The sequence below is a fragment of the Rhinopithecus bieti genome, unplaced genomic scaffold (genome assembly GCF_001698545.2).
Source record: "Rhinopithecus bieti isolate Rb0 unplaced genomic scaffold, ASM169854v2 scaffold_11744, whole genome shotgun sequence".
In the NCBI taxonomy this organism is placed as follows: domain Eukaryota; kingdom Metazoa; phylum Chordata; class Mammalia; order Primates; family Cercopithecidae; genus Rhinopithecus; species Rhinopithecus bieti.
In genome coordinates this window covers 712652-739959 of record NW_016807094.1, presented here as the reverse complement: position 1 = coordinate 739959, position 27308 = coordinate 712652, and the positions used below count along the sequence as shown (strand labels likewise).

General features: G+C 47.5%; 1 protein-coding gene, 1 long non-coding RNA gene and 1 pseudogene across 2 annotated transcripts; 1 reads left to right on the top strand and 2 right to left on the bottom strand.

Moving 5' to 3' along the window:
* The first annotated feature begins 4636 nt into the window (after positions 1-4636).
* LOC108534709 (uncharacterized) lies at positions 4637-14819 on the top strand. Its single transcript, XR_001887017.1, has 3 exons — positions 4637-4729; positions 10639-12535; positions 14650-14819. It is a non-coding gene; the product is annotated as an uncharacterized LOC108534709 (long non-coding RNA).
* LOC108534687 (keratin, type I cuticular Ha7-like) lies at positions 8733-14011 on the bottom strand. The gene is made up of 7 exons (XM_017880159.1): positions 13583-14011; positions 12074-12156; positions 10851-11007; positions 10388-10549; positions 10187-10312; positions 9607-9827; positions 8733-8847 (listed from the first exon to the last, which is right to left on the bottom strand). The coding sequence occupies exons 1-7, from the start codon at positions 14009-14011 to the stop codon at positions 8733-8735; spliced, it is 1293 nt and encodes a 430-aa protein (XP_017735648.1).
* An 8731-nt stretch (positions 14820-23550) lies between the features above and the next one.
* LOC108534680 (keratin, type I cuticular Ha7-like) lies at positions 23551-26956 on the bottom strand (annotated as a pseudogene).
* Positions 26957-27308: the final 352 nt, after the last annotated feature.

Sequence of the window (27308 nt, the reverse complement as noted above, 5' to 3'; positions counted from 1 at the left end):
GGTGCTGGGAGGGAGGGAGTGAGTGCCTGGCTGAAGACAGAGTCTAAATTCTCCAAGCCACAGAGCTGTGGGTCTCCTTCCTCTAGGGAGCATTTATATCCCACTGCAGAGGGTGTGGACACAGTATGCAGTGTCTTTTTTCTTTTTATTTCTTCACTTCTTTTCAAATGCCCTTTCCTTCAGTCTGTTATTTGCCTTCCTCAGAAGAGTCCCTTATCCCATAAAATTCTTTACTTGGGCTTCTTGCTAAGTCAGGACTCCTCCGCAGACAGTCCACCCATGAAATCAGACTTCTGTAGTAGGCCTTCAAAGAGGCTACACAGTCCAGCCCAAGTATCTGCCCTCATTAATTGAGGTGTTGATCCATCCAATGACATTCTTTTGTGTCACATAATCCTGCAGGCTCATAAAAGTACTCATGTCCTGGTCCACCTGCCATTTCTAGGGAGAAACACGGATTGGTTCGAGGAAGAAGTTGCATTAAGAAGCCACAGTGGACTGTCTTTCCCTCTTCATTTAAAGAAGAATCTTCAAATGATGGAGCATTCCATGCCTTGGAAGCCTTAAGGTGGATGATTAGAATCAATGGAGGACATGGCTGAAAATATTAGACAGCAATTTGTGTTTTACGGGTCTGTGTAATACTTCCCTGCCAACACCACATATTACTTAAGAAAATTGTAGAGGAGAGAATTTTAAAGGTAGAGGCTTTGATAACTAGTTTGAGAACAGAGAAGTTTCTGAGGTAAGAGATCATTGTGAAAGAAGGCTGAAAAGTGCAAACTGAGAGAGCCATAAAAAACACACTTAAGGCTGGGTGCAGTGGCTCATGCCTGTAATCCCAGTACCTTGGAAGGCCGAGGCAGGCGGGTCACGAGGTCAAGAGATTGAGACCATCCTGGCTAACACAGTGAAACCCATCTCTACTAAAAATACAAAAAAAAATTAACTGGGTGTGGTGGCGGGCGCCTATAGTCCCAGCTACTCGGGAGGCTGAGGCAGGAGAATGGCATGAACCCGGAAGGCGGAGCTCGCTGTGAGCCAGGATCCCGCCACTGCACTCCAGCCTGGGTGACAGAGCGAAACTCTGTCTCAAAAAACAAAAAACAAAAAACAAAAAAAAATTGCATTTAAATGATCTAGGAAAGATATTTAGGGGCAGAGAGAAAGGAATAAGGAGAGAGAAAAGAATAAGGAGGTGTTTGTCAAACATTTCTTCGGGTGTCCATAGTATCCAAACAGAGTAGATGGATATGTTAGGAAAGTCGGGAGATAGCCCAAAGGGGCCTCCACAGGCATGAAATCACACGTATCTGATCTTTAAACTTCATGTGAATTGACCCTATATTCCATAATATATCCATGTTGGCTTTAATGTTTTTAAAAAGCCCCTTTTAAATTTCCAGTTAAACTTTCAAATATTTTGCCCAATTCGCTAAGAGAAAAGGATACACCAGGAAGATGTGCTATATTCTGTCCTGGGCTTCCCATCTCCAGCCCTACTGTAGATGCCCCTGCTTTAAGAATCAAAGGTCTAAATGTACCAAAGGAGGTCTCTGTGGTTGTATAATTAAATCCAAGGACCTGAGCACCGGAAAAGAAAATGCTGAGCACAGCATGAGCAAGGGGGTTTTGCAAGGAAAGCTGGAGTCATTTGGGGTTGCTTTGGGAGGTGAAGGAAGGCACTAGAAGATCTGAGGAAGAGGTAGCCAAAGTTCTGAATATATAAAAGTTGCATAATTATAGGCACCGTCAGGTACCACCTGCATCTCTGGAGGCAGCACCCCCATCTCCACTGTGGCTTTGGCTGCCAGCCAGAGCTGCCGTTTTATTGACAACTTATTGGAGTGCTTCTCCCATTGAACTTTCATGATGGTATTCATGTCACACTCTGCTTGGGTCTCAGATAAAAGGTCCTTCATCTACACTCCCCAAGACCATTATCACTGCTTATTATAATGCCATTCAGATGAAAAGCCCCACAGCACTACAAGGAAGATCTAGACTTATAATAAAATCTATACTTCCTTGTTTCCTTGCAAGACAATTAAACGTGGAGAAATAGGCAGGTCTACAGGCTGTTACCCCTGAGAATCTCCAGAGGAAGGACGCAAGGCTAGGCGGCAGCTGTCTGTGGGGAGCTTCTGCCTCATTTCATCTGGGCTTGGGGTGAATGGAAAGGCTCATGCATCTGATTGATGAGCACTAGCTTACAGATGACAGCACAGGCCTTCTGCTTCCTAACTCTTGTCAGCCTGCTCCGAGCACTGGCTTTCCAGCAAGCAGCTATTTCCTCAGCCCTTTCTTCTTCCCCAGCCAGGGAGGCTTTAACCTAAGCCCAGACTAAATGCCAGCAGTTTTCTCCAAGCTCTTGGGTCCTATCTACTGACTGGCCGGCATAGCCTCATGGAGACTGTCGTCAAAGAAGAGTGTTTAGGCTCTACGTATGAGAAGATTCACGGAATGCATTGACAAGAAAGCAAACATAGAATTTTTGTACAATGCAGAGAGATCAGACAAATGGAAAGAGATGGAGACAAGGAGAGATAACAAGAAAAAGAAGAGACAAGGAAGAAAGTTAAGAGGGAAGAATCTTCAGAATCACGCAACAAATCAGACACAGTCAGCCCAGCTTCCAAGGGGCTAACCTGGAGAATGCAAAGCTGAGAAGAAGCCAAGGCAAAATCAGCCAATAGACTGAGGAGTGGCCCACCATGCTGAGTGTCCCACAAGGCATAACTCGAGTTGACTCAAAAGATCTATGGACACGGGACTGCAGCTTCTGAGGCCTCTGAAAGAAGTGACATTGTTCCAAGGTGTCCAGACAAAAGCATCACCTCTGCGATCCAGCTTAAGATTTGTTTGTGGCTGAGAAATATACTGCCATCTACATCCAGGCAGTGTAAAGTCTAAAAGGAGCGACACTGCCTGTTCCTGAAGCAATAAGGAGTGGGAAGAGAAGAAAGGAGAAATGAAGCAGGGAGAGGCAGTCCTGCACTGGCTGCAGGTCATGGCCAGTTGGCAGCCACACAGAAGATGCAGGAGAGAACAAGCGACCCCTGTTATCTTCTGGTTACTCCTAGAGATTCCTTTTTCTCCCTGCTGGTTGCCCTGCAGAATGTGAAATGGCACAAGAATTCAGGATGGGGACCACAGAGAGACTGGCTGGTGAGTAAACACAATGCTGCCATCTGTTGTAAATCTAGCTTCTTTCTTGCAGTGTTTCTAAGATCTCAGTGGGCTTGAGTGAATTTGCTCCTTGAATTAGTGGGAAAAATGGAACCCCAGGGTTGTAAGGTCCCCATGACCTCACACAGGCAAGGGATAGAGTTCATGCATTCTCTTAGTTTCCTAGTTGGAATATTTGCAAATTTTTTTCATTCAAGGAGAAATTGAGCAGTCAATGGGCTATCAAACCCACATTCATTATTTACTTCAATTTAATTCAGAACACATTTATTAGACAGCTTCTCTATGCTGAGCATAAGACTAAACTAAAACAAAAGAATCATAGTTCTGGTGAAAAAAATGTTTTTTATGAACAATTCAGGCCAAGATGGGTCCCCAATATGTATGAGAGATAGCCAGAAGTTAAGGAGATGAGATATTTTGAAGGTGTAAGATGGACATTTAGAATCATGTTTGTATTCAATGTAAATAGAAAACGGGTACTGGGCACAGTGGCTTGCATCTGTAATCTCAGCACTTTGGGAGGCTGAGGTGGGAGGATCACTTGAGCCCATGAGTTCAAGACTAGCCTGGGCAACATAACGAGACCCCATGTCTACAAAAAAAAATTAAAAATGAGTTTCAAAATTAGCCGGGTGTAGTGGCACATGCCTGCAATCCCAGCCACTTGGGAGGCTGAGGCAGAAAAATCACTTGAACCCAGGAGGCGGAGGTTGCGGTGAGCAGAGATTGTAACATTGCACTCCAGCCTGGGCAACAAGAGCGAAACTCTATCTAAAAAAAATTAAAATAAAATAAAATTTAAAAATGAGCCAGGCTTGGTGGAGCACGCTTTAGTCCCAGATGCTCTGGAGGCTAAGGCAGGGGGATTGCTTGAGCCCAGGAATTTGAGGTTACAGTGAGCCAAGATCACGCCACAGCACTCCAACTTGGGCAACAGCAAGACCCCATCTAAAAATTAAAAATAAATTAAAAGAAAACTGTACGTGTGACATTATGGGCATTAGTCACTTGTTGAACATCTACTGTGTGCATCTGCACATCTACAGTCTCAGGGGCAGGGGATATTGTGGGGAGTGGAAGCATGTCATGTCCCTGCCCCCTGGGAACTCTGAGTCCTGCTAAGCAGACAGGTCCACAGCTAACATAATGTAATGTGATTGGGCCTTCACCCAAAAGTATCTCCTTCCCCTACCCACTCCATTTCTTCCTACACCCACCCCTGACCCAAACCCCATTAAGGGCATTCCAATCCAGCTCATGATTTTCAGCCACATGGCGAGGGGATGAAGCCATTTCAGGTTATGCACTTGTATCCCAAAGAGTTGTTTGTGCTTCACTCTCTAAGTGACTCAAGCAGGATTCAGAGAACTGTTCTCGTTAGAATCTTGTTCTCTTTAATAATCTAGTCTTCAGCCAGGCAGGGTAATGAATTGTTTCAGCATCTGGTTCTTGTTGCTTTGCAGACCACAGGAGAGGCAGTGGTGATGGCCCATCTCTTCAGCCCTGTGGCATGCCCACAGGATCCATGGGAGTCAAGGTAAGTTTCAAAGCAAATGAAACAGGCTTTTTGCCAGGTGCAGTATAAGAAATCATTCCAGGGATGTGGTGTGGGGCAGAAAAAGAAAAGTGCCCACAGTAAATCAAGTAAATTGACAGAGGAAATAGAAAGGGGAATAAGGCTGGTAGAGGGAAACAGAGGGAGTACACAGTCCTGCTGGTGAGTGGACACAGTTGTGCCCCCTTGAGACCAGAGAGACTTCCTGAGGGCAGAGGGCCTTGGAGACCAATGTGAATGACTGAGGCAGACTGTATAGGATGTCCAAGAATCAGGGAGGAAGGAAGGGAAAGGAACATTTGGATGCAATAACCAGCATCAAACAGGGGAGCCTCCAGGCGATGGTGAAAGGTCAGAAGCTGAGTCTAAAATGTTAACGGGGGACAGCACTGAGAAGATCACCCCTAGGGAGATCCCAGACCCTAGGATGCCTTTCCTGTAAAATCCATCCAGGATTTCAGAGTGGTCTGAATGTAAAGTTTTATCCACATGTACCTCCAGCAAGGCCCTCACAGTTGGGAACAGGGAAAGAGCAGGGGAACAGAAATGAGAAGACTTGGGGTTGGGTGCATGGAGCTGCCCCTCACCTGCCGTGAGGTGCGGAGGGGTCATTTCACCTCCCTACACCTGTACCTCTCCCTCTGCACGATGGGGATTGTGATGCCTGTTCCCCTCTCTCAAGGTTGTTTGAGGCCTCCATTTGGATACAACACAAAGTACTTTAACAAGTACTTTGTAAATGGTGAAACAATGAACATCTATAGATTCTATTTCCCTCCTCCTCTTTCTCAGTAGACAAGGTGGTTTTACAATGGCAGGAGGTGAGTTGAGCTTTTTTGGCAACTCTCAGTTTATTAAAATTACCAGAGTCCTCAAGCTTGAAGATCCTGTGATACTAAAGAACTTTCATTCCTTGTACCACCCTTGGTGGTATAAATTCTCAGAAACGTTTCTTCTAACATAAACATACTCTTTTCCTTCAAGGAAAGGAATCAAAACAATGGGGTTATTATGATTCTGTCATCCTGTTGACAAAATCTGAGACTTGGCCTCTGTAAAGCACAGTGGTTAAGAGCACAGTTGCCGGAGGCAGGCTACTTGGATCTGAATCCTGGCTTCACCACCTAATAGCTGTGTGACCTTGGGCATGTTACTTAACCTCTCTGAGTCTTGGCTCCTTGTCTGCAAAATAAGGAAACAATAGTATTGGCTTTCTAGGATTGCTGTAATGATTAAATGAGTTTACCCATATGATTGTAGTATAATATAAACCAACGCCTGGCTCATAGTAAGAGTTTGATGGATATATGCTTCTGTGACAATGATGATGATGATGATGAAGCTATATGACTTGATGATGATGATTCTGGTGATGGTGATGGTAATGAGGACCTGTGTGGTTTCCAGGGAAACTCTTCACATACAACAAACACACAGACGCGTGTGCACACACACACATGTACTGTCTTATCAAAGCTAATCTTTTAATTAGAAATGAGAGAGCACTGGATGTGAACTTAAGAAACACAGGTCAATCACCCTGGGGCCCCACTGACTCACTTTATGTCACCAGCAGAATCCCTCAACCACTGAATGACTCACCTTCTCTCTCTCTCCCTTAAATGGGAAGGACAATGCTTGCCTATGCTGTCATGGTGCAAGAATAAGTGGGTTTATTTTGTTAGACAGCTTTGAACTTGTTGGATAAAAGGAGCTATTTAAGTACAAAGGAGGTGAGGGCAGCTGGGTCAGATGCTAAATTAAGACTAATGGAGATCGCTGTTCATTATTGAGAGCTTCTCTTGGGTAGGTGCCCAAAGGGTGTGTCACGTGTGCCAAAACACTTTTACCACTTGAGAAAAAGAACAGAGGAAGAGAGGGTGTGGCCGCCTCTGACCCTTCCTGGGCTTCCTATGCTGTAAATCCTAATGTCTCTCGAGCAGATCAGTCCTATGTACATGAGCAGTGACCAACAAGTAGGACGCTGGGCTTGAGAGTAGTTGGAGGAAGAGCAACCAGATTCTCACTTAAGCTCCCTCCAGCCTTGGGGCTAGGAACTGTGATCACTCCAGCACCACAGCTCTGTATCAGGAAGACCTGGATTAAACCAGAACCAGCTGTACTTGTAAATTTTTCAGCAAACTACAGTGATTCAGAGAATTCACAGAACAGAAAGGGAAGACCAAAACCAGCTCCTAAAGTAGGTTTGGTGATTCCACTTCAATGCTTATGGTTTCACTGATCAATAAGACTTATAAAGCAGGGATGCACAGAGTTGTGGGGGCTAGAAGACCTCTTACAGCCATCTCAACCAGCCCCATCAGTTCCCTAAATATTCCCCTCAGCATCCCCACCAGTGATTCTGAAGCCTCTGCTTATCTCCAAGGATGGGGAACTCTGCTGCTTCTCCGGCCAGCTGTAATGCTGAATTCTGGGGATGTGCTGATTCTCAGCCATGGATATCAAAATATGGAGCTTTTGATTCATGTTCTATTGTCTACAAATTCCAAGCTGAGCAGTTGCCAGAAGGACTCACCAATGGGGGTTATTGGGGAGGTTGGATGGGACAGCTTGTTTGGGCCTTTCTAGACTGATAGAAATAACCATCATTTAACATTTTCAGAGTTTGCAATGTAAAAGAGAAAGGCTCTATCGTGATCTGATGGTATGAGGGATTCCTCACTGGAGGACATATCAGGAGGGCAAGGCCAGCCGTTTCTGTAGAGGATCTGGCTAGTCAAGGGCTCACTCTGCAAATAAACCCCCTAACCCAGTGGTTCTCGAACTTGAATCAACATCAGAATCACCTGCAAGTCATGATAAAACAGACTGCTGGTTCAGAAAGTCAGGGGCGGTGCTCAAGAATGTGCATGTCTAGCAAGTTCTCAGGTAATGCCAGTGCTACCAGCTGGAGGACGACACTTTAAGAACCACTGCCCTAAACCTTCTCATGTTTAATTTGTTTCCCCCTCAAAGCTTCCAAAGAAAGGGCTTTGGATCTGGTTCAAAGAGACTGGGTTTCAAGTCTTGACTCAGCCACCAGCTGAGAATAATAACAGCTGCTTCTTCTTTGCAGGGCTGATGTAGGGCCCTGTGACACAAAGTCGGCGAAGCCCCAGCCAGTGCCTTGCTCATAATGAGCATGTAATTCTAAAAGCTCAATTTCAGTTACCTGTCCTGGGGCTTCTGGTTCATGTTCTATTGTCTACAAACTCCAAGCTAGACAGCTGCCAGGACCCACCAGTGGGGCTTACTGGGGAGCTGGGATGGGTCAGGTTGTTTGGGCCTTTCTAGACTGATAGCAATTACCATCACTTAATATTTTCAGAGTTTTGCAGCGGTCTGTGATGCCGCAGACTTGAGCTCTTCCTTTACACAAGGACCAGGTGGCTTATCCAGATAAAAGGGAAATTTTACTTAGCGTCTATATTTTAAAAGTTCTATCTGTAAATCTGTCTCCAAATACACTCGGTGAAGTTCAAGGTTGGGTATCTCTCCTCTGTGCCACTTTGCCGCAGTCCCATTTTTAACTCCAGACTTCACTGGCTTTGCAATCTCCCAGAACCACTCTGGTGAACCAGCCACAACCCCCGTCTACAGAAGCATGTGGTTCAAGGAGTTCCCAGCAGGGCTCTCAGCATGGGATGGAGATGCTGAGGCCAGACTGCACTGGGCTCATTCTGCTGCAGAAGCGAAGTTTAATAGCAAAATAAAAACAAGGGTGCCTGCCCCATCTCAGAGAGATCAGGAGGCAACAGAAGAGAGAAAATGGCGCACTCGAGACACCTTGAGGGGAAGAAACACAAATCCAGCCACAGGGGCTGAGCTGCTGGACTCAAACACCTGTCCACAGAGTGGCACTGTCTCTCTTCAGTCTCCTGCCTGGCTGGCCAGGGAGGCAAGGCCCAGGTAGCAGGCCTGCAGAGCAGAGCCTAACGAGCTGAAGACACCTCCCCTTTCCCAGCACCTTGGGCTGAGGAGTGTGTCAGTATCCAGTTGATGAGCAGAGCCCATGGGTGGCCCGGGAGCAGGGGGCACAGGCTGCAGGGGCTGGACTGGGAGTGCTGAAGGCTGGGGTCGCGCATGGGTTGCAGGGAAATCTGCATAGAGAAAAAAGTTGTTTGAAACATTGGCATGAGAAGTATGTGAAAGACAAAAGTATATTATAGACACATTAGAATTAAAGAGCGAAAGAGGACTTTAGACCTTAGAGGTCCCTCTAAGCCTAAAAGGGGCAATGACGTGCCCATAGTCCACAGCGGAGCTGGGGCCAGAACTCAGTGTACCTGTGACCCAGGCCAGGGTCACATCCCATGTGGAAGGAACACAGCAGAAAGGCCAGAGGAACAAGAACCGCCCAGATGTCAGCCACTGATTCCATTTAAACACAGCCCCTCATAGTGTTCCTTAGTGCTTAAAGGGGTGTATCAGCCCTCTGCCCCTTTTCACAGGGCCATTGTGGAACTAAAATGAAAGAGTAAGTGCACATGCCCTTAGCAATACTTTAAATGCTATGAGCACAAAGAATACTCGTTACTGGAATACTTCTCCTAGAGAGAATTTAGCAAAACCTGAATGTGCTGGGCACTCAGTATTTTAGCCCCCTATGGGAGTAGCCAGCAACTGGGAGCACAACGTGGTCAGCAAAACAAATGCTGTGACCTGAAAACTCCCGCACACCCTCATCTACGTCTAGGCAGGCATTAGCTCACCAGGCCTACTGGTAGCAAGTTTGTCTCCAAAGATGGGATCTGCGATGCCACCCCCACCAGGCCTCCAGAGCTCCTTTTAGGTCATTCCCAAAAGAAGTTATCTGTTTTTGCACACGGTGTTGACATAGACAACAACAGGGCACATACTTGCAGTCCTCACTCTCCAGAAGGTTCCGGTACGTGGCAATCTCATTCTCCAGCCGGGCCTTCACGTCCAGCAGCACCTGGTACTCCTGGTTCTGCCGCTCCAGGTCGGCCCGGATCTCAGACAGCTGTTCCTCCACATTGTTGATGAGGCTCTGCATCTGGGCCAGTTCTGTGCCGTAGCGGTCCTCGGCTTCACACAGGGAGTTCTGTAGACAGTCCTTCTATAATATCAAAGAAAGAAGGAAACAAGTTAAAAATCATGGATCTCTGCCTCCAACCTCTTAGGATTGTGACACCCCAAGACATTGCCAGGTCCAGAGGGCAATCTAACTCCCTTTAGCTGTCTTCAGCCAGAATAACTAACGCTCTTCATGGTAGACCTTTAAGATCAGAGCCCTCTGACCTGAGTTAATCACTGAGTTCACTCAACATCCACATCTACAGGGAAGTGCTTAAAAGAGATGAAACCAATGTTTAAGCTGAGTCCGTGGTTGGTGTTTAAGGCCTGTACTGACCCCAGAGAGCTGCTCATGGGTAGTGAGAGCCAAGCTGGGTCTCCCATGCATACAGAGGGACTCACCAGCGTGTGCTGAGCCTGAAGCTCCACCTCCAGGGCGTTCACCGAACGTCTCAACTCCAGAATCTCCGACTGGCAGCACTGCAGCTCCTCGGAGCAGGACATGGCCTGCAGGCTGATGCCTTCAGACTGGAGCACAAAGAGACACGGTCACCTACCTGCCCAAATGGAGGCCAATCCCCACTGCTTAGCAGTCCCCCTCACCTGGGCTTGGAACCACTGCTCCACATCCTGGCGGTTGGTCTCCACCATGGCCTCATACTGGCCTCGCATCTCCCCCAGCACCCTACTCAGGTCAATGGTGGGCTCAATGTCCAGCTCAATCCGGAGCTTGTCTCCCAGCTGACCCCTCAGAGTGCGGGCTTCCTGTAGGCATCAGAGGAGTATGACCCACCTGCAGAGCCCCCCACAGCCCTTCACCCAAACTCTCAACTTCCACTTTCCATCCTCCCCAGTAATTTTCCTGTGCTCCTCTGAAGATAAACCGCTGCCTGCACCAGCCCAGCAACTTCCAGAAGCTGTAGACGAGAAGCAATCTCCCACCAAAAGCCAGAGCTCACCTGCAAAGCTTCAATCCCAGGCAGAAGGAAGCCTCTATTTTTTTCCCCCAGATGAGCCTGAATTCACCTCCAGAAAGTCTCACTGCATCACACCAAGGGTCACACACCTGCTCATGGTTTTTCTTGAGGCAAAGCAGCTCTTCCTTCAGGGACTCCAGCTGGGCCTCCAGGTCACACTTGGCAAGGGTGAGGTTGTCCAGCACCCTGCGCAGGCCACAGATGTCAGCCTCCACCAGCTGGTGCAGCGAGCGCTCTGTCTCATACCTGTAACAGGAAAGTGCAGGAGTCACAGTTACAGAGCAGGAAGGGGCACCAGGACATGACTCCCAGCTCGCAGCTTTAAGTCCACTGTTCTGCCCTTTGCCTTCTAATTGTGAGTTGGCTTTTCCTGTGTAGTGTGCTCAAAGCCCAGAAAGCAACAGGATATTCCCCACTCAGTCAATACTAAGCACTTGAGATGAACCAGGGGGAGCAGCTGGTACTGAGGATACTGTGATGGACACACAACCAGCACCTGCCTTTACAGACAGATGGCCCAAAAGGGAGGTGGCAAAGTAACCAGGTATTTGCAACACGGTGCAATCACTGCAGACCCCTCTCTACAAGCCCCATCCTCAAAGGGACCCTGGATTCCCTCTTAGAGTAAAAGCCACATTGCCAGAGTGAGAGGAAGGAAATGGCTTTCTTTAGCTCTAGAAGGGTGAGACTTGCACAGTGCCCTGAAGAAAGATGATAAAACCCAGTGCCCCTTCCAGCACCCAGGGTAGACCCTCCTTAGGTGGTGTCAACCCTTTGACTTTCACTTGTTTTTGTCTTAGGCTATGGAGCATGATTTCTGCTATGAATTATCAGCACTCACAAATTAATCAAGCTGCAGCACAGAAACGTATCCTTATTAAAGCAACAGTTTCTCAGGAAATTGCCTCAAGAAAGGAAAATTTGGTACAAAATTTAAGGCCAAGTCCCACCTCTGCCACTCAGTACCCACATGGTTTTTGGCAAGTCACACCAGCACCCCAAGCCTCAAGGGTCCCTACCTGCAGAGGAGAGGCTATCCCTGCCCACCTGCTTCACAAGTTTCTTACCAGGTGGAGGATGCATTCCAGCACATGTTGTAAACTGTTAATGCTAAACCACTGGAGAGTGGATAGTTTTTCAGGATCTTGAACTTAATGCCTTTTGTTCTCTCGTGCTGTAACTACTGGGTTGGGGTTTGGGTCAATGACATCCGATGCCACATGAGACAGAAGCAGCCAACTTGGCATTGTCCCATCCCCATCCAACCCCAACTCACTTGGCTCCTTCCTATCCCCGTCCAATCCCAACTCACTTGGTCCTGAAGTCATCTGCGGCCAATTTGGCATTGTCTATTTGCACAACCAGCCTATTGTTCTCCGATTTGGTGCACAGAATCTGGGATAAGAAAATAGGTTCAATAAGTGACTTACTGATCCCAGAGACACCTATAGCCTCAAGTGAGAGGAAGTTTTATTGGCTGAAGTTGAATCTACAGCATCCCCCTGAACAACACAAACTCCCAAACATGCAAGAGATGTTTTCATGGTATGGGAAGAAAGATTTGCAAAAGACTTCTTGGAAAAGGATGAAGACATAGAGTCAAAGCAACCAGGAGATGGAAGACAGTAGCAAACTGAACATATAACAAAGACTTGCTTTCATTTTGCCAGATATGATGCTTAGCCCAATATAAATAAGAAGATCTGGCCAGGCGCAGTGGCTCACGGCTGTAATCCCAGCACTTTGGGAGGCCAAGGCAGGTGGATCACCTGAGGTCAGGAGTTCGAGACCAGCCTGGCCAATATGGTGAAACCCCATCTCTACTAAAAATACAAAAGTTAGCTAGGAGTGGTGGTGCACATTTTTAACCCCAGCTACTCAGGAAGCTGATACACAAGAATCACTTGAACCCAGGAGGCAGAGGTTGCAGTGAGCTGAGATTGTACCACTGCACTCCAGCCTGGGTGACAGAGTGAGATGCTGTCTCAAAAACAAACAAACAAACAAAAAAATCCAGAATCTAGGCCACAGAACAGTGAACTAACTATGAATGTTTTAGATAAAGTAGGATCTGTTCTAAAGAAGTTCTTTCCTCTAGCTGACCAACCTCCCCACAGATCTTCTCTGAATCTAGCCAGGTTTCTGTAACCCCTATTTTGACATTCCTTGTCTTCCTGGCTCTGAAACTAAGATGTAGGCTCTTCAGAAGCTTTAGCTGGATAATCAAAGGTGACAACAGATATGCAAAAGATGCTGATGCTGTTGTGTGGATAGACACTGCCTTGGCAAGGATGTTAGGAAATACTCCTTTTGCCCTGTTTACTGCACCAGAAGTTTCAGCATACAGCAACTGTCATAAACACAGCACAGTTTTTGCATGGTTTTCATGAAATTAGCATGGTTTTTGTGACTACGATTTAGGGATTTGATGTGCTGAAGTTAAGTAAGCATGAACTCAGAATCCTGGAGAGATAAATTCCACGTCTCACCCTTTACAAATTCCCATTCACCTTCACTCAAGAGATTCTCTTCCCACATTAAAAAAAAAAAAAAAAAAATCCACTGCTGACCCAGGGTCAGTAATCTTTTTTTGTAAAGGGTCAGATAGTAAATATTTTAGGCTTTGCAGACCATACAGTCTCCATTACAATGACTGAACTCTGCCACTGTAGTACAAAAGCAGCTGCAGACAACACACAAATGCATGAGCATGGCCATGAACCAATAAAACTTTATTTGAAAAAGCAGGTGGTTGGCCGGATTTGGCCAACAGGCAGTAAGTAGATTCCTGAACCCTGATCTGGTGCACTGCAAACCTCACCTTCTGCTGGAGCTCCTGGATAGTGCAGAAGTAGGACTGGTAGTCCGGGCACACAGTGGACTCATGGCACTTGCTCCTCTCGCGGAGTTTGGTCTCCAGTTCTGCATTGTCCCGCTCCAGCTGGCGCACTTTCTCCAGGTAGTTGGCCAGGCGGTCGTTCAGGAACTGCATAGTCTCCTTCTCGTGGCTGTTCAGGGTGTTTTCGCTGTAGGCCCCACAGATTCCAATGTTGCCAGGAATGTGGCAGGTCCCTGGCAAGGGACAAGCGGTGTGGCAGGTTGGGGGCAGACAGAGGCTGGGGCGGCCCAGGGGAGTCGACCCCACACGGACTCGGTTGGCATGTGCCACATTAGCCAAGAGGCACAGGGAGGCAGCACTGGTCTCTGAAACCTGCTCGCTGAGGAGGGAACTGCAATGGTCGGAAGTCATGGTGCTAAAAGGCGAGATCCTGCTTTGCCCACAGTTGGATCTGCTTGAAACCAAAATCTTCCTCCTCCTGAAGATCTTATATAAGCCTTAGTGGGTGTTGGTGCAAGAAAACTGGCATTTTCCTCATTAATATTTATGTCAATTGCTATACAATCACTCTATTAGTCAGTGGTTTTTGTTTCCTATAAAGAGTTAATGAGCTCATGAAAGAGGCCCTAACCTCTTGCTTCCCATCACTGCAGGGTCCTGGAAAACAGAGAAAACAAGGTCTTCTTCAAGCAGCCCACTTTCTGTGGCTGTGGAATCTTTCCCCTTCTGTCAGCTTGTGTGTATGAAATAATCAAGAACTAAAGACTCCTAAAATTTCCTGCAAGTCTCTCTCACTCCCACATTCTTTTCCTACCTCTGACTGTTCCCACTGCAGCAAAACCTAAAATATCAGTCAATCAGGCACATTGCAGAAAGGGAAAAATCATGATTTGTTTGTTTTGATAGATATTTATGGAGTGCCCAGTGTGGGACAAACACACATCTAGGCTGTCTTGTAAGAAGGGGATTTTAGATTTCAATAAGAGAGATAAGAAAGTAAATGATCTTGATATTATGAAGACAGTAAAGGGAAGTATTTTTTTAAAAAGAGAGCTGCAAAGATTTTGATGTGGAAGAGAGCTCACTGAGAGACCAGAAAAAGACTTCATGGAGTAGGGGATTTTCCAAATGTGTTTTGAATGATATTTTCCATAAAGCGTTGGGGAGTGAGTTTCTCTGAGAGAGAACAAGATAAACACAATCAAACATTTGGAAAATGGAAAATTTGTGTTGGTGTTTATAATGGAGACATTATCCCCGAGCCCTGGAAAGTTGCATTGAGTCCAGGTTATGAAAAGCCTTGAATGTCAGGACCATGGTCTTGAGGTAAAGGTGAGTGAAAGGTAGGGATCTGCCCTGGAAGATGACGTTCAAATATAAGGAAAAATAAATAGCCAGGTTCCTTTTGAAGGAAAGTAACAGAAAAAAGGTAGAAAGTTCCTTCATACAAATTGTTAGAAAACTGAAAGTGAAACCTAAGTTCCAAATTGATCTTGGTGTTTGAAAACTAACACACTTTTTAATACTCCTGGGGTTAAAGAAGAAATCAAATAAAAAAATTTTAAGTATTTTCAACTGGATAAAAATCAATACACAACCTATAAAACAGATGTTGGCAATTAAGACTTTCCCTTTGCATATGTGAAACAGATAAGCAGTTTGAGGAGTGAGGAAAAAAAGGCTCATAATAAAACTGATGGTTTGCAATTTTCAGGAAATAAAATTATGCTTCTGTGTACTGGAGTCTACAGGCTAATTAAGGCAGGCAGTGATTAACGCTTTATGGTGTCTGTTCTCAGGGCCTCACCCGCCTTCCCAGGCCTCTTTCCTTTCTGTTGACCCTCTCACCAGACTGAGTCCCTCATCACCCTTGTTTACAGAAGATACATATTCAAGAACTTTGATCTTTCATCTTTTGAAATATTTTTGCATTTCTTTGAAATGCACCTACCTTGATTGTCCATTGCTTGGGAGACTCTAGAACAAAATTTAAATTTCCTTAATCTTCAGACACACTCAGAGCATCAGAAGCTTTATGGCCTCCCTTATTTCTAAAACAAGCCAGTGACCATTTGTTCAATAAACCCTGGAAAAGGGCAGCTAGCCAGCTTCCAGTCTATGCTAACAAAGATGCTACTTTGACCCCATTCCTAAGATGAATGAATTCACCACAAGGGCCCTTGAAGCAGCAAATGTGTGTTTCAGCCGGCCCTAAAACATAGCATCTCCAGGACGAAAGGGACTTCAGGATCCTCTAGTCTAGTACCCGTTTGCTTTAAATCCCCTTTAATGGCCTTCCTCTAACTAGTCATCCAGTCCACCATTTTCCAGGAGAGCTCACACCATCAGTTCCTGTGGCTTACAAACAGCTTCTCACGCTTTGTGCAAGACACTGGTATCCAGAAAATTAACAGCAGCTAGCTCAGCCTTAAGGCACTCACATTATAGATAATTGTTAGAAAGTCTTCACAAATCTACCTTTGTGTTACCTCTCCCTATAGCTTTCTTTGGGTCATTCATTCATTCATTCAACAAATATTTATTGAGTACCTACCCTATGCCAGCCAGGGACTGAACCAGAGGCTGGCAATACATTGGCAAGTGAGTCAGAGGGTTGGCCCTGTAGTTCATTTACTCTCCAGTTCTCCCCATGGTGTACCATACAGGATAAATCTAATCATTCTGCCACATTCTCAGCTCTTTGTGGCAGATGTGAGATTTCTCACTCATGGTTCTGCATTCAGCATGGTTCTAAATCCCCTTGCCATCCCAGGAATATTCCTCTGGACACGCTCCGTGATGTAACAGTTCCTATCACTCTTAAGTGGGGGCTGTACAGTGGGATTTCTGATGAGTTTAGATTGAAAGGCTGCCAGTAGATGGCCAGAAAACCTTCTTGCCCAGGACTTTGGTGTAAACCATGCTGGTCCCACTGGCTGTTCAGCCGTGACAACCAGCCAGCCACCACTTGGTCCCATATACAGTCAATGAGACCCATGGGGACCCTTCCCTGTAACTCTATACAGATGTGGGTGATATTCTCCAAGGCATGGCTTACCTTGTCCTGGTGACTTACTCTAAGTGTCTGATATTCCTGAACTCCTGTTATACCAAAGCCCTTCGCAAGGGGATGGGGAATGCAGAGATGAAAAGGAGAAATTTCCACCCTCAAAAAGCTGAGAGCAGAAAAAGAGGTCATGTAACTCAGTGGAGGGATAAGTGACTGGGCCCTAGAGCTACAGAGGGGCCATCAAAGAGACTTTGTCTGGAACTTAAGATTGGGAAGACTTGGATGGGCAGGAAAGGGGGAGACAGTTTTCCAGAAAAAGAGGATGAACAGGCCAGGCAAGGTGGCTCATGCGTGTAATCCTAGCACTTTGGGAAGGTGAGGTGAGCGGATCATGAGATCAAGAGATTGAGACCATCCTGGCCAACATGGTGAAACCCCATCTCTACTAAAAATACAAAAATTAGCTGGGTGTGGTGGCATGCGCCTGTAGTCCCAGCTACTCGGGAGGCTGAGGCAGGAGAATTGCTTGAACCCAGAAGGCGGAGGTTGGAGTGAACCGAGATCGTGCCACTGCACTCCAGACTGGGTGACAAAAAAAAAAGAGGATAAACACAAGAAAACACTCAGAAACAGAGTGGGCTCAGGAGAACTGGGTACAACCTCAGAAGTGCAACAGCCAACAACAGGCCTGTCCCAAGTGCTGGATCCCCAAAGAAATGAGTTTGAATGACACAAAACGTCAACCCAAAGAGCCAAATTGCATTTCTAAAACCTGTAAGACTGAAGTTTGTACACCTCTATGCTAAAAATATTATCTGCTTCGATTTTTGTAACATCTCCACCAGCGGTTGTCAAACTTTAGCCAGCAACTCCCAGAGGGCTTGCAAAAATGCAGATTTCCAGGCCCCACGCCATAGTTTCTGATTCAAGTGGCCTGGGGTCAGGCCGGGGAGTCTCTATTTCTAACAAGTTCCCATGTGACACTGATGCTGCTGGTCTGGGGACCACCCTTGGAAGACGGAACCACTGCTCCATAGCAATAGACAAGCTTTGTGGTGACTTCATCCTAGGTAAATGAAGCACCAGGTCACAAAACAGAATTTGATGAATTCAAGAGGAGCCCGTGTTTGGATTACTGTACTTCAAATCAGTTAGCATGCAGTTTTCTCTAACGTAATAAGCAAGTTCTGTTTGTTTCCTAGTTTGCCCTTCTTTGCGGAGGTTTGTTTTAGGAAGATATCTAGGATGAAGGAGAGGGGAGAGACAAGAAGGAAAATATGAACACTGTGTTGCTTATGCCTGTGGGGAAGAGGCCAGTCCATGCGAAAAACAATGTTCGTAGAGGACAGAGAAAGGTCACATGAAGTAATATTTATTGACATCTATTATGTGCAGGGAACCAAGCTTGGCACTTGGTATACAATATTTTACTTAATTCTCTCTCACACACACACAAATCTATATGCCCAAATTAGATAGACACCTACTATGTGCCACCTACTATGTTATTTGACCACCTACTATGTTACTTGACCACCTACTATGTGCCACCAAATATTATACTATGTGCTTCCCATATCGTCGTGTCTTTTCATCCTTATAACCACACTACAAAGCAGTTACAAGTATCCCACTGTAGAGTGAAGAAAACAAAGCTCAGAGCAGTTAGGGAAGTTATCAGAGCTCACAAAGTTGGAATGGAAGTATGGGCCTTGAAATGTCAGCCCAGGGCTGCCTGACCCTGAAGTCCAAGTTCTTTCTGCTCTGCCCAGTGACCCAGAAAGGGGCAGAGAGTGGAGTCTGGACTGAAGCCCAGGCCAACACTCCTAGACACCAGCTGTCCGGCTGGATTTATTCAACAAATAGCTATGAGGTTCCCGCTCTGGACCACACAACTCACCTAAAGAGCTAGAGACAGAACAGAGTCCTCCGGAGGTTTTCGAGCAGATGAAAGAGAGAATCAAAGGAGAAATTTTAGAAAATTAATCCAGTGCCTGTCAACCTAAGATAATCAAAAGGCTCAGGATCTGGTTAAGAGTTTTTGCAAGCATGGCACGTGAAAGCCATCTTCTGGGGACACAAGAACACTGAAGAATGGCAGTCAGTACTCCCAGTGCAGGGGGAAAGTGAGGATCATTTATATAGGCAGAAATAGAGGTGCCAAACAGAATTACAGCATTTTCCATACAAAGGCTAATGTACAGATGTAAGATCTGATTGACTGCTATTGATTACACTCTCGTGGGGATGCTTAACATTCTGTTGTAAAGAGGCAGCAGTCACAAGGGCCTCCTTCTCCAATGTCATTTACTCCAGGTTTGAATATAGACAAAGGAGTCTGGTTACTGTGCAACATGTCAACACACAAGTCAGGAAGCAACAGTCCTTGCAGGAGAGAAGAAAAACAGCTATATGGCATGACCTAGTTTCCCAGGCTTAATTTTCACCTTAGCATAATAAATTTAAAAAGCCCTGACATTTCATTTTCTTTGTTTGTTTGTTTTGTTTTGTTTTGTTTTGTTTTGTTTTGTTTTTAGATGGAGTATCGCTCTGTCGCCCAGGCTGGAGTGCAGTGGTGTGATCTCGGCTCACTACAACCTTCGCCTCCTGGGTTCAAACGATTCTCCTGCCTCAGCCTCCGACGTAGCTGGGATTATAGGCATGCGCCACCATGCTCGGCTGATTTTTTATTTTTAGTAGAGACAAAGTTTCACCATGTTAGTCAGGCTGGTCTCAAACTCCTGACCTCAGGTGATCCACCCGCCTCGGCCTCCCAAAGTGCTAGGATTACAGGCATGAGCCACTGCGCCCAGCCCCATTTTTTTTTATATGCCCAGTGTGCACCCTAGAGTGGGAACACTCAGTCTCCATTTCGTATGCTCTCCAGCACGTAATACAGTGCCTTGTACATAATATTTACTCAATAAATAGAACACAAAAGAGTGAAGGGCTGGTGGTGTGTGCAGAACAAATCCGGCACAGAAGAGAGAAGGCAGGAGGGGGCTCTTCCAAGAATCCAGGCAGGATGTGATGGATGCCAAAACCAGCCACCAGCAGTGCTGATGGAAAGGAAGGCACAGAGGACATAGATGCTGCAAAAGGACTCTACAAGACAGGGCGACTTACTGTACATGGGGTCAAAGGAGGAAGAGAAGCCAAAAGTGGCCCCAAGGTCACCCCCAAGTTCCTAGGACAATTGTGTGCTTCAAGGAAGCTAAGAAGTCAAAGGAAAGAGCTGGCTGGAGCGGGAGAAGCTGCATTCAGATTTGGAGAGGATGAGTGTGACATGTAGCTACCTGGGACTGGCCACTAGGGGGTCAGAGACAAAGGCCTGGGGCCAGGGTAGAGCAGCCTGGGTCACTGAGAAACCCTCCTCCTCAGATGCTAAAACATATTTACACCTGGCAGGCAGGTAAAGCAGGTAGGCTTAGCCCAGGGGCTCGTACCTAAATAGGAACAGTGATTCTAACTGGGAGAGTCTGTGTATCACCCCCAACCCCCAGTGGGGCTGTGATGTTTGGAATCTCTAAAACAGATGGCAGGGAAGCTATTTTAGTTAGAGGAAGTATCATTTGAAAACAAGCATAACCTGTATTCGAAATGAGCTGTCTTTTAGTCATGATACGAGTTTGGTATTTACATTTTTGAAAGTTAAAACATTAAGTAAGAAGGCAAGGTATCTTTATATTCATTAAGTGGGAAGGCATGGTTATGAAACACTGAATTAGGAAGAAAAAAGATAAATTAAAAATGGTTCACCAAGCTGAGCTCATGAAGATTATAAGTGGCCATGAGAACAGATGAAATTGATTTTGTTCTTGGTCAGGAAGACAAAGAGAAGATGCTGAGAGGAAGGACAGGAGGATGAGGCACACACCATCAGCCTTAGGTATTGTCATGCGCATCCGTGTGAAGAGACCACCAAACAGGCTTTGTGTGAGCAACATGGCTGTTTATTTCACCTGGGTGTAGGCGGGCTGAGTCCGAAAAGAGAGTCAGCGAAGGGAGATAAGGGTGGGGCTGTTTTATAGGATTTGGGTAGGTAAAGAAAAATTACAGTCAAAGGGGGGTTGTTCTCTGGTGGGCAGGAGTGGGGGGTCACAATGTGCTCAGTGGGGAACTTTTGAGCCAGGATGAGCTAGGAAAAGGAATTTCACAAGATAATATCATCGGTTAAGGCAAGGACCGGCCATTTTCACTTCTTTTGTGGTGGAATGTCATCGGTTAAGGCGGGGCAGGGCATTTGCACTTCTTTTGTGATTCTTCGGTTACTTCAGGCCACCTGGGCTTATATGTGCAAGTCACAGGGGATGCGATGGCTTGGCTTGGGCTCAGAGGCCTGACAGGTATCACATATCATCATCTTCAAAAAAAACTATACAAATAAAAAATGTTCCTGTTCAGGAAAGTCCAGAAATTCACTTTGATCTTCTTGGCTTCCCAGTGTAGACAGTGGTGGGGGCAGGAGTGTGCCCTTCCCCAGAGCTCTCTCAGTGACTGCAGTGTCCACCCCAGTGGCCTGCAGCTGTTCACCCTTTCTCCTTTCCACTTTGCTGGAATTTGTGAGAAATGGCATTTGGTGTCAAACAATACATAAGTGCATGGGCATCATGAGCCCCAACTGGTGTTAACCACGCGAAGGCTGGGAAGAAATATCACACGTCAGCCCACAGGCAGTGCAGGATTGGTGAACTGAAGATAGACGGGCTCAGCACTAGGTGGCTCAGAACCAGATGTGGCCCCCAACCAAGGAAGCAGAAGCCTCGGGGGAAGGAAAATAAGAGACACCTGGTTGCAATTATTGTGGCCAAAGCAAAGCCTCTTGGGCCACATTCAGGGCTATATCCATCCAGTCAGTGAGAGTATGTGAGGCAGAGAGGCATAGAATGTCCAGTCGGGAGAATCACTTGCAAGAAGAGATGTCTGGGATTTGGTACCAGAGGGAGCCCTGAGCTCTCAGGCTAGGATAATGAATGTGAGTAAAGCCCCAGGGTCCAGGTGTCCTGACTGGGCTGGTAACCCACCTGCCAGCTTCTAGCCTTCATTTTCTGTGTACCTGAGTGGCACCTCCTGCCACACCTAGCCATGGTACCTAACAAGTAGAGCTTGTCAAGGGTGTGACCTGGCCAAGAAAGGTGGGGACAGGCCGGATCTCCACAATCCCATCACACTGAGGGTCAGGGAGGGTCACAGCCACTTCTTAAAACATGACTCTTGTGGGTTCCTCATTAGAAGAGCCCACAAGAGCCCACCAAACAGTCTTGTCCTCTGACAGCCCAATGAATGCTTTTCTGGATTCAGTTAGGCTACTTGGAGTGAGAAACAGGCCTCATGACTACAGAAGGTGACTTTTATTACTGCGTATACATGAACAAGGAGTATGGCCAAACTTCCCAGCCACCAACATAGAAATCTAGGGCCCCAGTGCTGAGAGTGGGTTCTGCTACTATCTCTTCACCTCCTTTTTCTCTCTGGGAGGAAGAGACTGTACCTGCTGGTTCGCGGGGAGCCTCAATAAACCAACATCTACTGAACACCTTCTAGATGCCAGGAACATTAGATACATTACCCCTTAACCACAGTGAGAGGTAAATACAACTATCCTACTTCCACAAACGAGGAATAGGTTTCAAGAGAGTGCAGCGACCTGGCCAACTACACTCAGCAAGGCGGGTTCAAATCTCACTTCAGAGTCACGAAGGTGGGATTTGAATCCAAGTTTCCCTGACCCTAGAGAAGATCCACCTCCACCACACTATGCTACCACGAAGAAGGACCAGTTTTTCATTGCTCTTTGCACCAGGGCACGTGGATGACCTGAGACCCAAGAGTTTCATTCTTCTGGACATACTTGGTGCTTGCCATAAACTGACTAGCATGGCGTGGGAGGCAGCAGCCTCTCCAGGCTGCTCCTCCACCTGCTCATAACCACGTCTGGCTGTGAACCACCTTGGCCTGTGCCAGAGCCACATCCGAGAGGCAGGCAGAGACTTGGAGTGCTCTAATGGCAGCAGCAGCCCTCACCGCCAGCACCTCCAAGACAGCAGCAGAATAGACAGCAGACACGTCAGTGGCAGCGTCTCTCTAGAGAAAACTACAGCCTGGAAGTGACCCAGGACCAAGACCCCAGGCTCCAGTGCCCAGTCTGGACCTCTACATTTGGGAGAGTGGGCGGGAACTCCATGGCTCCGTGAAAGGGGCCAACTGGAGTGAGAGGAAAAACTTGGCAACTTGGCCCAGGCAATTCTCAACACGACCTTCCTTTGACAAGATTAGAACGCTAAGTGATGTGATTTTGCTCTTGGACAAAATACCAAGAGGCTGAAGATGCCAAAAGCATGGTAGGGACATGTTAGCTCTGAGTTGTTTTGAAAGAATTCAAACTTGGCAACGAGCATCACTTCCTTCCACCAGTCTGTAGGGATCCCTGGGCAAGGTGAATACACATCCAATGTCAGGAAAGGACCTTCATCCAGAGGCCCCAGAGCACTGCAGGGAGCTCCTGGAAGCAAGATGTCAGGGCCAGTGAGGACACAGGACCTGACGACCAGGACTCTCTGACACTTCACATACAACCAACACCAGGGGGGACAGCACTTGGTGCAGGAAAGAGGTTTATTGACCATTTAATGCAGGGAACCCAGTGACATTTTAGGAGATTCTGAAACACTGGAATAGAACCAAAAGAACCAAGAAGAGACACTGGGAAAAAGAATCACTTTCATGGAAGATAATTACAATATTTCAGCAACAACAAAAAATACAGCTTAGAGGCATAGGCAGGGAGACACTCCTTGGAAGTGTCTGCTACCCGTTGATTTAGGGAAAATGCCTCAGTGAGTCTGGTCTTTCTGGAAGGAAGACTGAGCAAGGTGAAGGCACTCCTGACCCCAGTGCAACCAGCCTCAACCTTCTGCACAGGAACTTCGGGCCTTCAGAATCATCTCCCCATGCTGGCTCCATGGCCAGAGGGAGACCCACCGGTGACAGGGCCACAGCTTGGACAAGAAGTACAGGAGGCAGGCGTGGAGCAGGGATTGCAGGGGAGTCTGCAGGGAGAGAAAGAAGAAGAGTTACATTAAAAAGATGTTTCAGTGATTGATGGACAAGGGTAAGACCAGGGTGAAGGCTGGGCCTGCCACCAACAAGGCACACAGACCAGAGAATCTATACCAACAGTTCTTTCATCTGTGTCTTTCCACATCCAGGAGTCCTTGGGGAAGACTTGGTTTAGGGACCTGGCTATCATTTAGAGAACATTTTCTCAATAATCCAGTCTGCACAGACCAGGAGAGGTTAATGAGTCACTGAGCAGGAAAGCACAGAAAGGCTTGTTTATTAAGATGATATCTTCTGCAAGCACTTCCATCACCTCTGAGGAATTGCCTGACAGTCATGTATGTGGTTTAAGAATTGCCCAGATTACACATACTTGCAGTCCTCGCTCTCCAGAAGGTTCCGGTACGTGGCAATCTCGTTCTCGGCAGCCCGGGGGCCTTCACGTCCAGGCAGCACCCTGGTACTCGCTGGTTCTGCCGCTCCAGGTCCAGCCCGGATCTCAGACAGCTGCTCCTCCACGTTGCTGATGAGCTCTGCATCTGGGCCCCCCAGCTCCGTGGGCCGAAGACGGTCCGCTCAGCTTTCAGCACCAGGGAGTTCTGCAGACAAGTGCCTTCTGTAGTGGGAAATAAGGGGATGAATATGGCAGGCCCCCCAGGGAAACTGTTACATGCCGCGCAAATTTTGATGGTGATAACCAGGTGGGAGAAACCCGGGTGGTGAGAGCCTCCCAAATAAAAGGCTAGCTGCCATGGCACGGGGCATTTGGCAGTGCGGTGAGGGTGAAGGAGCACATACCAAGGTGTGGGGCTGGGCCTTGGCGCTCCGCACCCTCCAAAGGGCATTCACCGTGCTCTCAGGCTCCAGGATCTCCCGACTGGCAGCACTGGCAGCTCCTCCGGAGCAGGAATCACTGGCTGCAGGCTGATGCCTTCAGACTGGAGGGCACCAGAGAGACAATAGTCACCTCCCTGCCCAGAATGGAGGCCAGGTACGCCCTGCTTGCTGTACCTCCTCCCGTTCACCTGGGCTTGGAACCACTGTTCCAAACATCCTGGCGGTTGGTCTCCAGCATGGGCCGCTCGTACTGAGCCGCTCTCTCGCCCCAGCACCCCTGTTCAGGTCCATGGTGGGCCAATGTCCAGCTCGATCACGGAGGCTTCTCCGCCAGCTGACTCCTTCAGAATCTAGCTTCCTACGGAAAGGAGGAAGGGACAGATAGCCTGCATGAGGAAAGGGCCTTTGATGGAGCAGAGAGCACCAGGACCCCGCCCCTGCAAACAGTAGGAGGGGAGTCTCACACACAAGCAAATGGGAAAGTCTTGCTGAGAGTGCAGTGGGGAGAGCCCACCTGGACACCTTCCTTGTGCCCAAGGCAAGTCTGCACTTTTTCCACAGAGGCCCTCTGGACCCTCAGACCCCCCTCAGTCCTGCATCCTGATGTCAGCTGAGCCCAGACAATGCTCTGAGAGCCCAGGGGCCAGGGAACTCCCCTGTCTGCCCAGTGCCCTCCCCGGGAGTCTGAGCGGCCAGGGCCACACCTGCTCATGGTTGCTCTTGAGGGAGAGCTGCTCCTCCTTCAGGGACTCCTGCTGGGCCTCCAGGTCAGCCTTGGCCAGGGTCGCGTCATCCAGGAGCTTCTGCGTCCCACACTTGTCTGCCTCTACCAGCTGGCGCAGGGAGTGCTCACTCTCCAGCCTTCCGTCACGGGAGGTACAGGGTCAACAAGAATGCCCCAAGAGCCCCTCTCGTCTGCCCTGCCTTCCACCTCCCACACCACCTTGGATCCTCATTTGTTCACATGGGCAACATACACTATGCTCAACCCTGTAGCTACAGAGTTTGTAGTCAGGACATTATGCCCATTGACCACATGGAAGACTGAGGCTCAGAAGCAAAACATGAGTTTTTCAGAATTCTATGCCCGGTTAATAGTAAATGCACGGACTCATCCTAAGTGTTCTGACTTCAAATGTAGCATTTATTCTGCCATAATGGGAGTCATTTGGCCAGGAAAAAAGAATGGCTAAAAATAAGACTCTGGATCTTCTGTTTGCTGCTTTTCCTCTTTGGTTCGTTATTTCTCATTGTTTTCCTGCTTTTCCCATTCATTCAAGCCCAACTCTTGCTACCAAGGAGCTTCAATGACAATTCCTCCAGCTGATGGATTTGGCCAAGAGTCAGTGAGTCTAGCAACAACCTATGCATTGACAGTTTATTTTTGTGATGACTCAATTTTACTTCTGATTGAAAAGCAAAATCCTCTTATCTTCTAGATGTGGGAGAAAATGACATAGGTTCTAACCAATCTAGACTATAGCCCTTCTTTTCCTTTTAATGCTTATATTCTCTTTCCTCCTATATAATGACCATTTCTAGCAATAGGCTAATTTAAGGTTTGGAGAGAAATATTCTTCTAGTCAAAAACTGTTTTTGAACACCTATAATATGGGCTGAGTAATGGGGCAGGCCCTTGGAAATACAGCAGGAGAGAAGTCACACTGGCCCTCCTCGGCCTGACTTACTTGATCCTAAAGTCATCAGCAGCCAGCTTGGCATTGTCAATTTGTACAATCAGCCTGGCATTCTCGGTCTTGCTGCACAGGATCTGAGGAAAACGGAAAGACGGTTCACACACAAAGCATCATACTCTAAGCTCTCACTCCACGTGTGGTGTCTACGCTCATGTCCAAGAGAAACCAAGAACCCAAAGCTCTCTGGATCTTATGTGGATTCCTCCTGCGAAGGCTTCTGCCTTCTCAGACCCAGCATGCCCAGGCGATCCCACATCTCACCTTCTGCTGGAGCTCCTCGATGGTGCGGAAGTAGGACTGGTAGTCCGGGCACACAGTGGACTCGTGGCACTTGCTCCTCTCGCGGAGTGTGGCCTCCAGCTCTGCGTTCTCCCGCTCCAGCTGGCGCACCTTCTCCAGGTAGTTGGCCAGGCGGTCGTTCAGGAACTGCATGGTCTCCTTCTCATGGCCATTCAGGGTGTTTTCACCATAGGCCCCACAGATTCCGATGTTGCCGGGAATGTGACAGGTCCCTGGCAAGGGACAAGCATTGTGGCAGGTCGGGGGCAGACAGAGGCTGGGGCGGCCCAGGGGAGTCGACCCCACGCGGACTCGGTTGGCATGTGCCACGTTGGCCAAAAGGCACATGGGGGCAACATTGGCCTCTGCCCTGGGCTGGCACCCAACGTCGATGGGAGAGACAGAGACATTTCTTGTTCCAGGAGCCATGGTACAAACCAGAGGGCATGAGGAGCTGCTGTAGGAGGAGGTCATGGTGTAGGACTGAGGCTGCACAGGAGCTTCAGATCAGCTGGAAAGGCTGAGCCACTGAGACTGAAGCCTCCTCTCCTCCCAGCCCTTTTATACCCCGTCCTGGGTGGGTGTTGGCTCCAATGCTTTGACCTCCTGCCTTGATTATTTACCTGTTGTGGTGCCATCATCCTGTTACTCAGCTGCTGAGTTTACCATGAAAAGTTTCTCAGCTCATTAAAGCAATGTTGACGAATCTGAGATGCCTCTTGGCTCTTTGAAATCAGGTTGGCTGCTGGTGGGAAGTCAGAGATTCATTGTTTCTGCTCAACAAACACAAGCAGTTGATTCAGGCCCCAAATGCTCTCTCTGGACT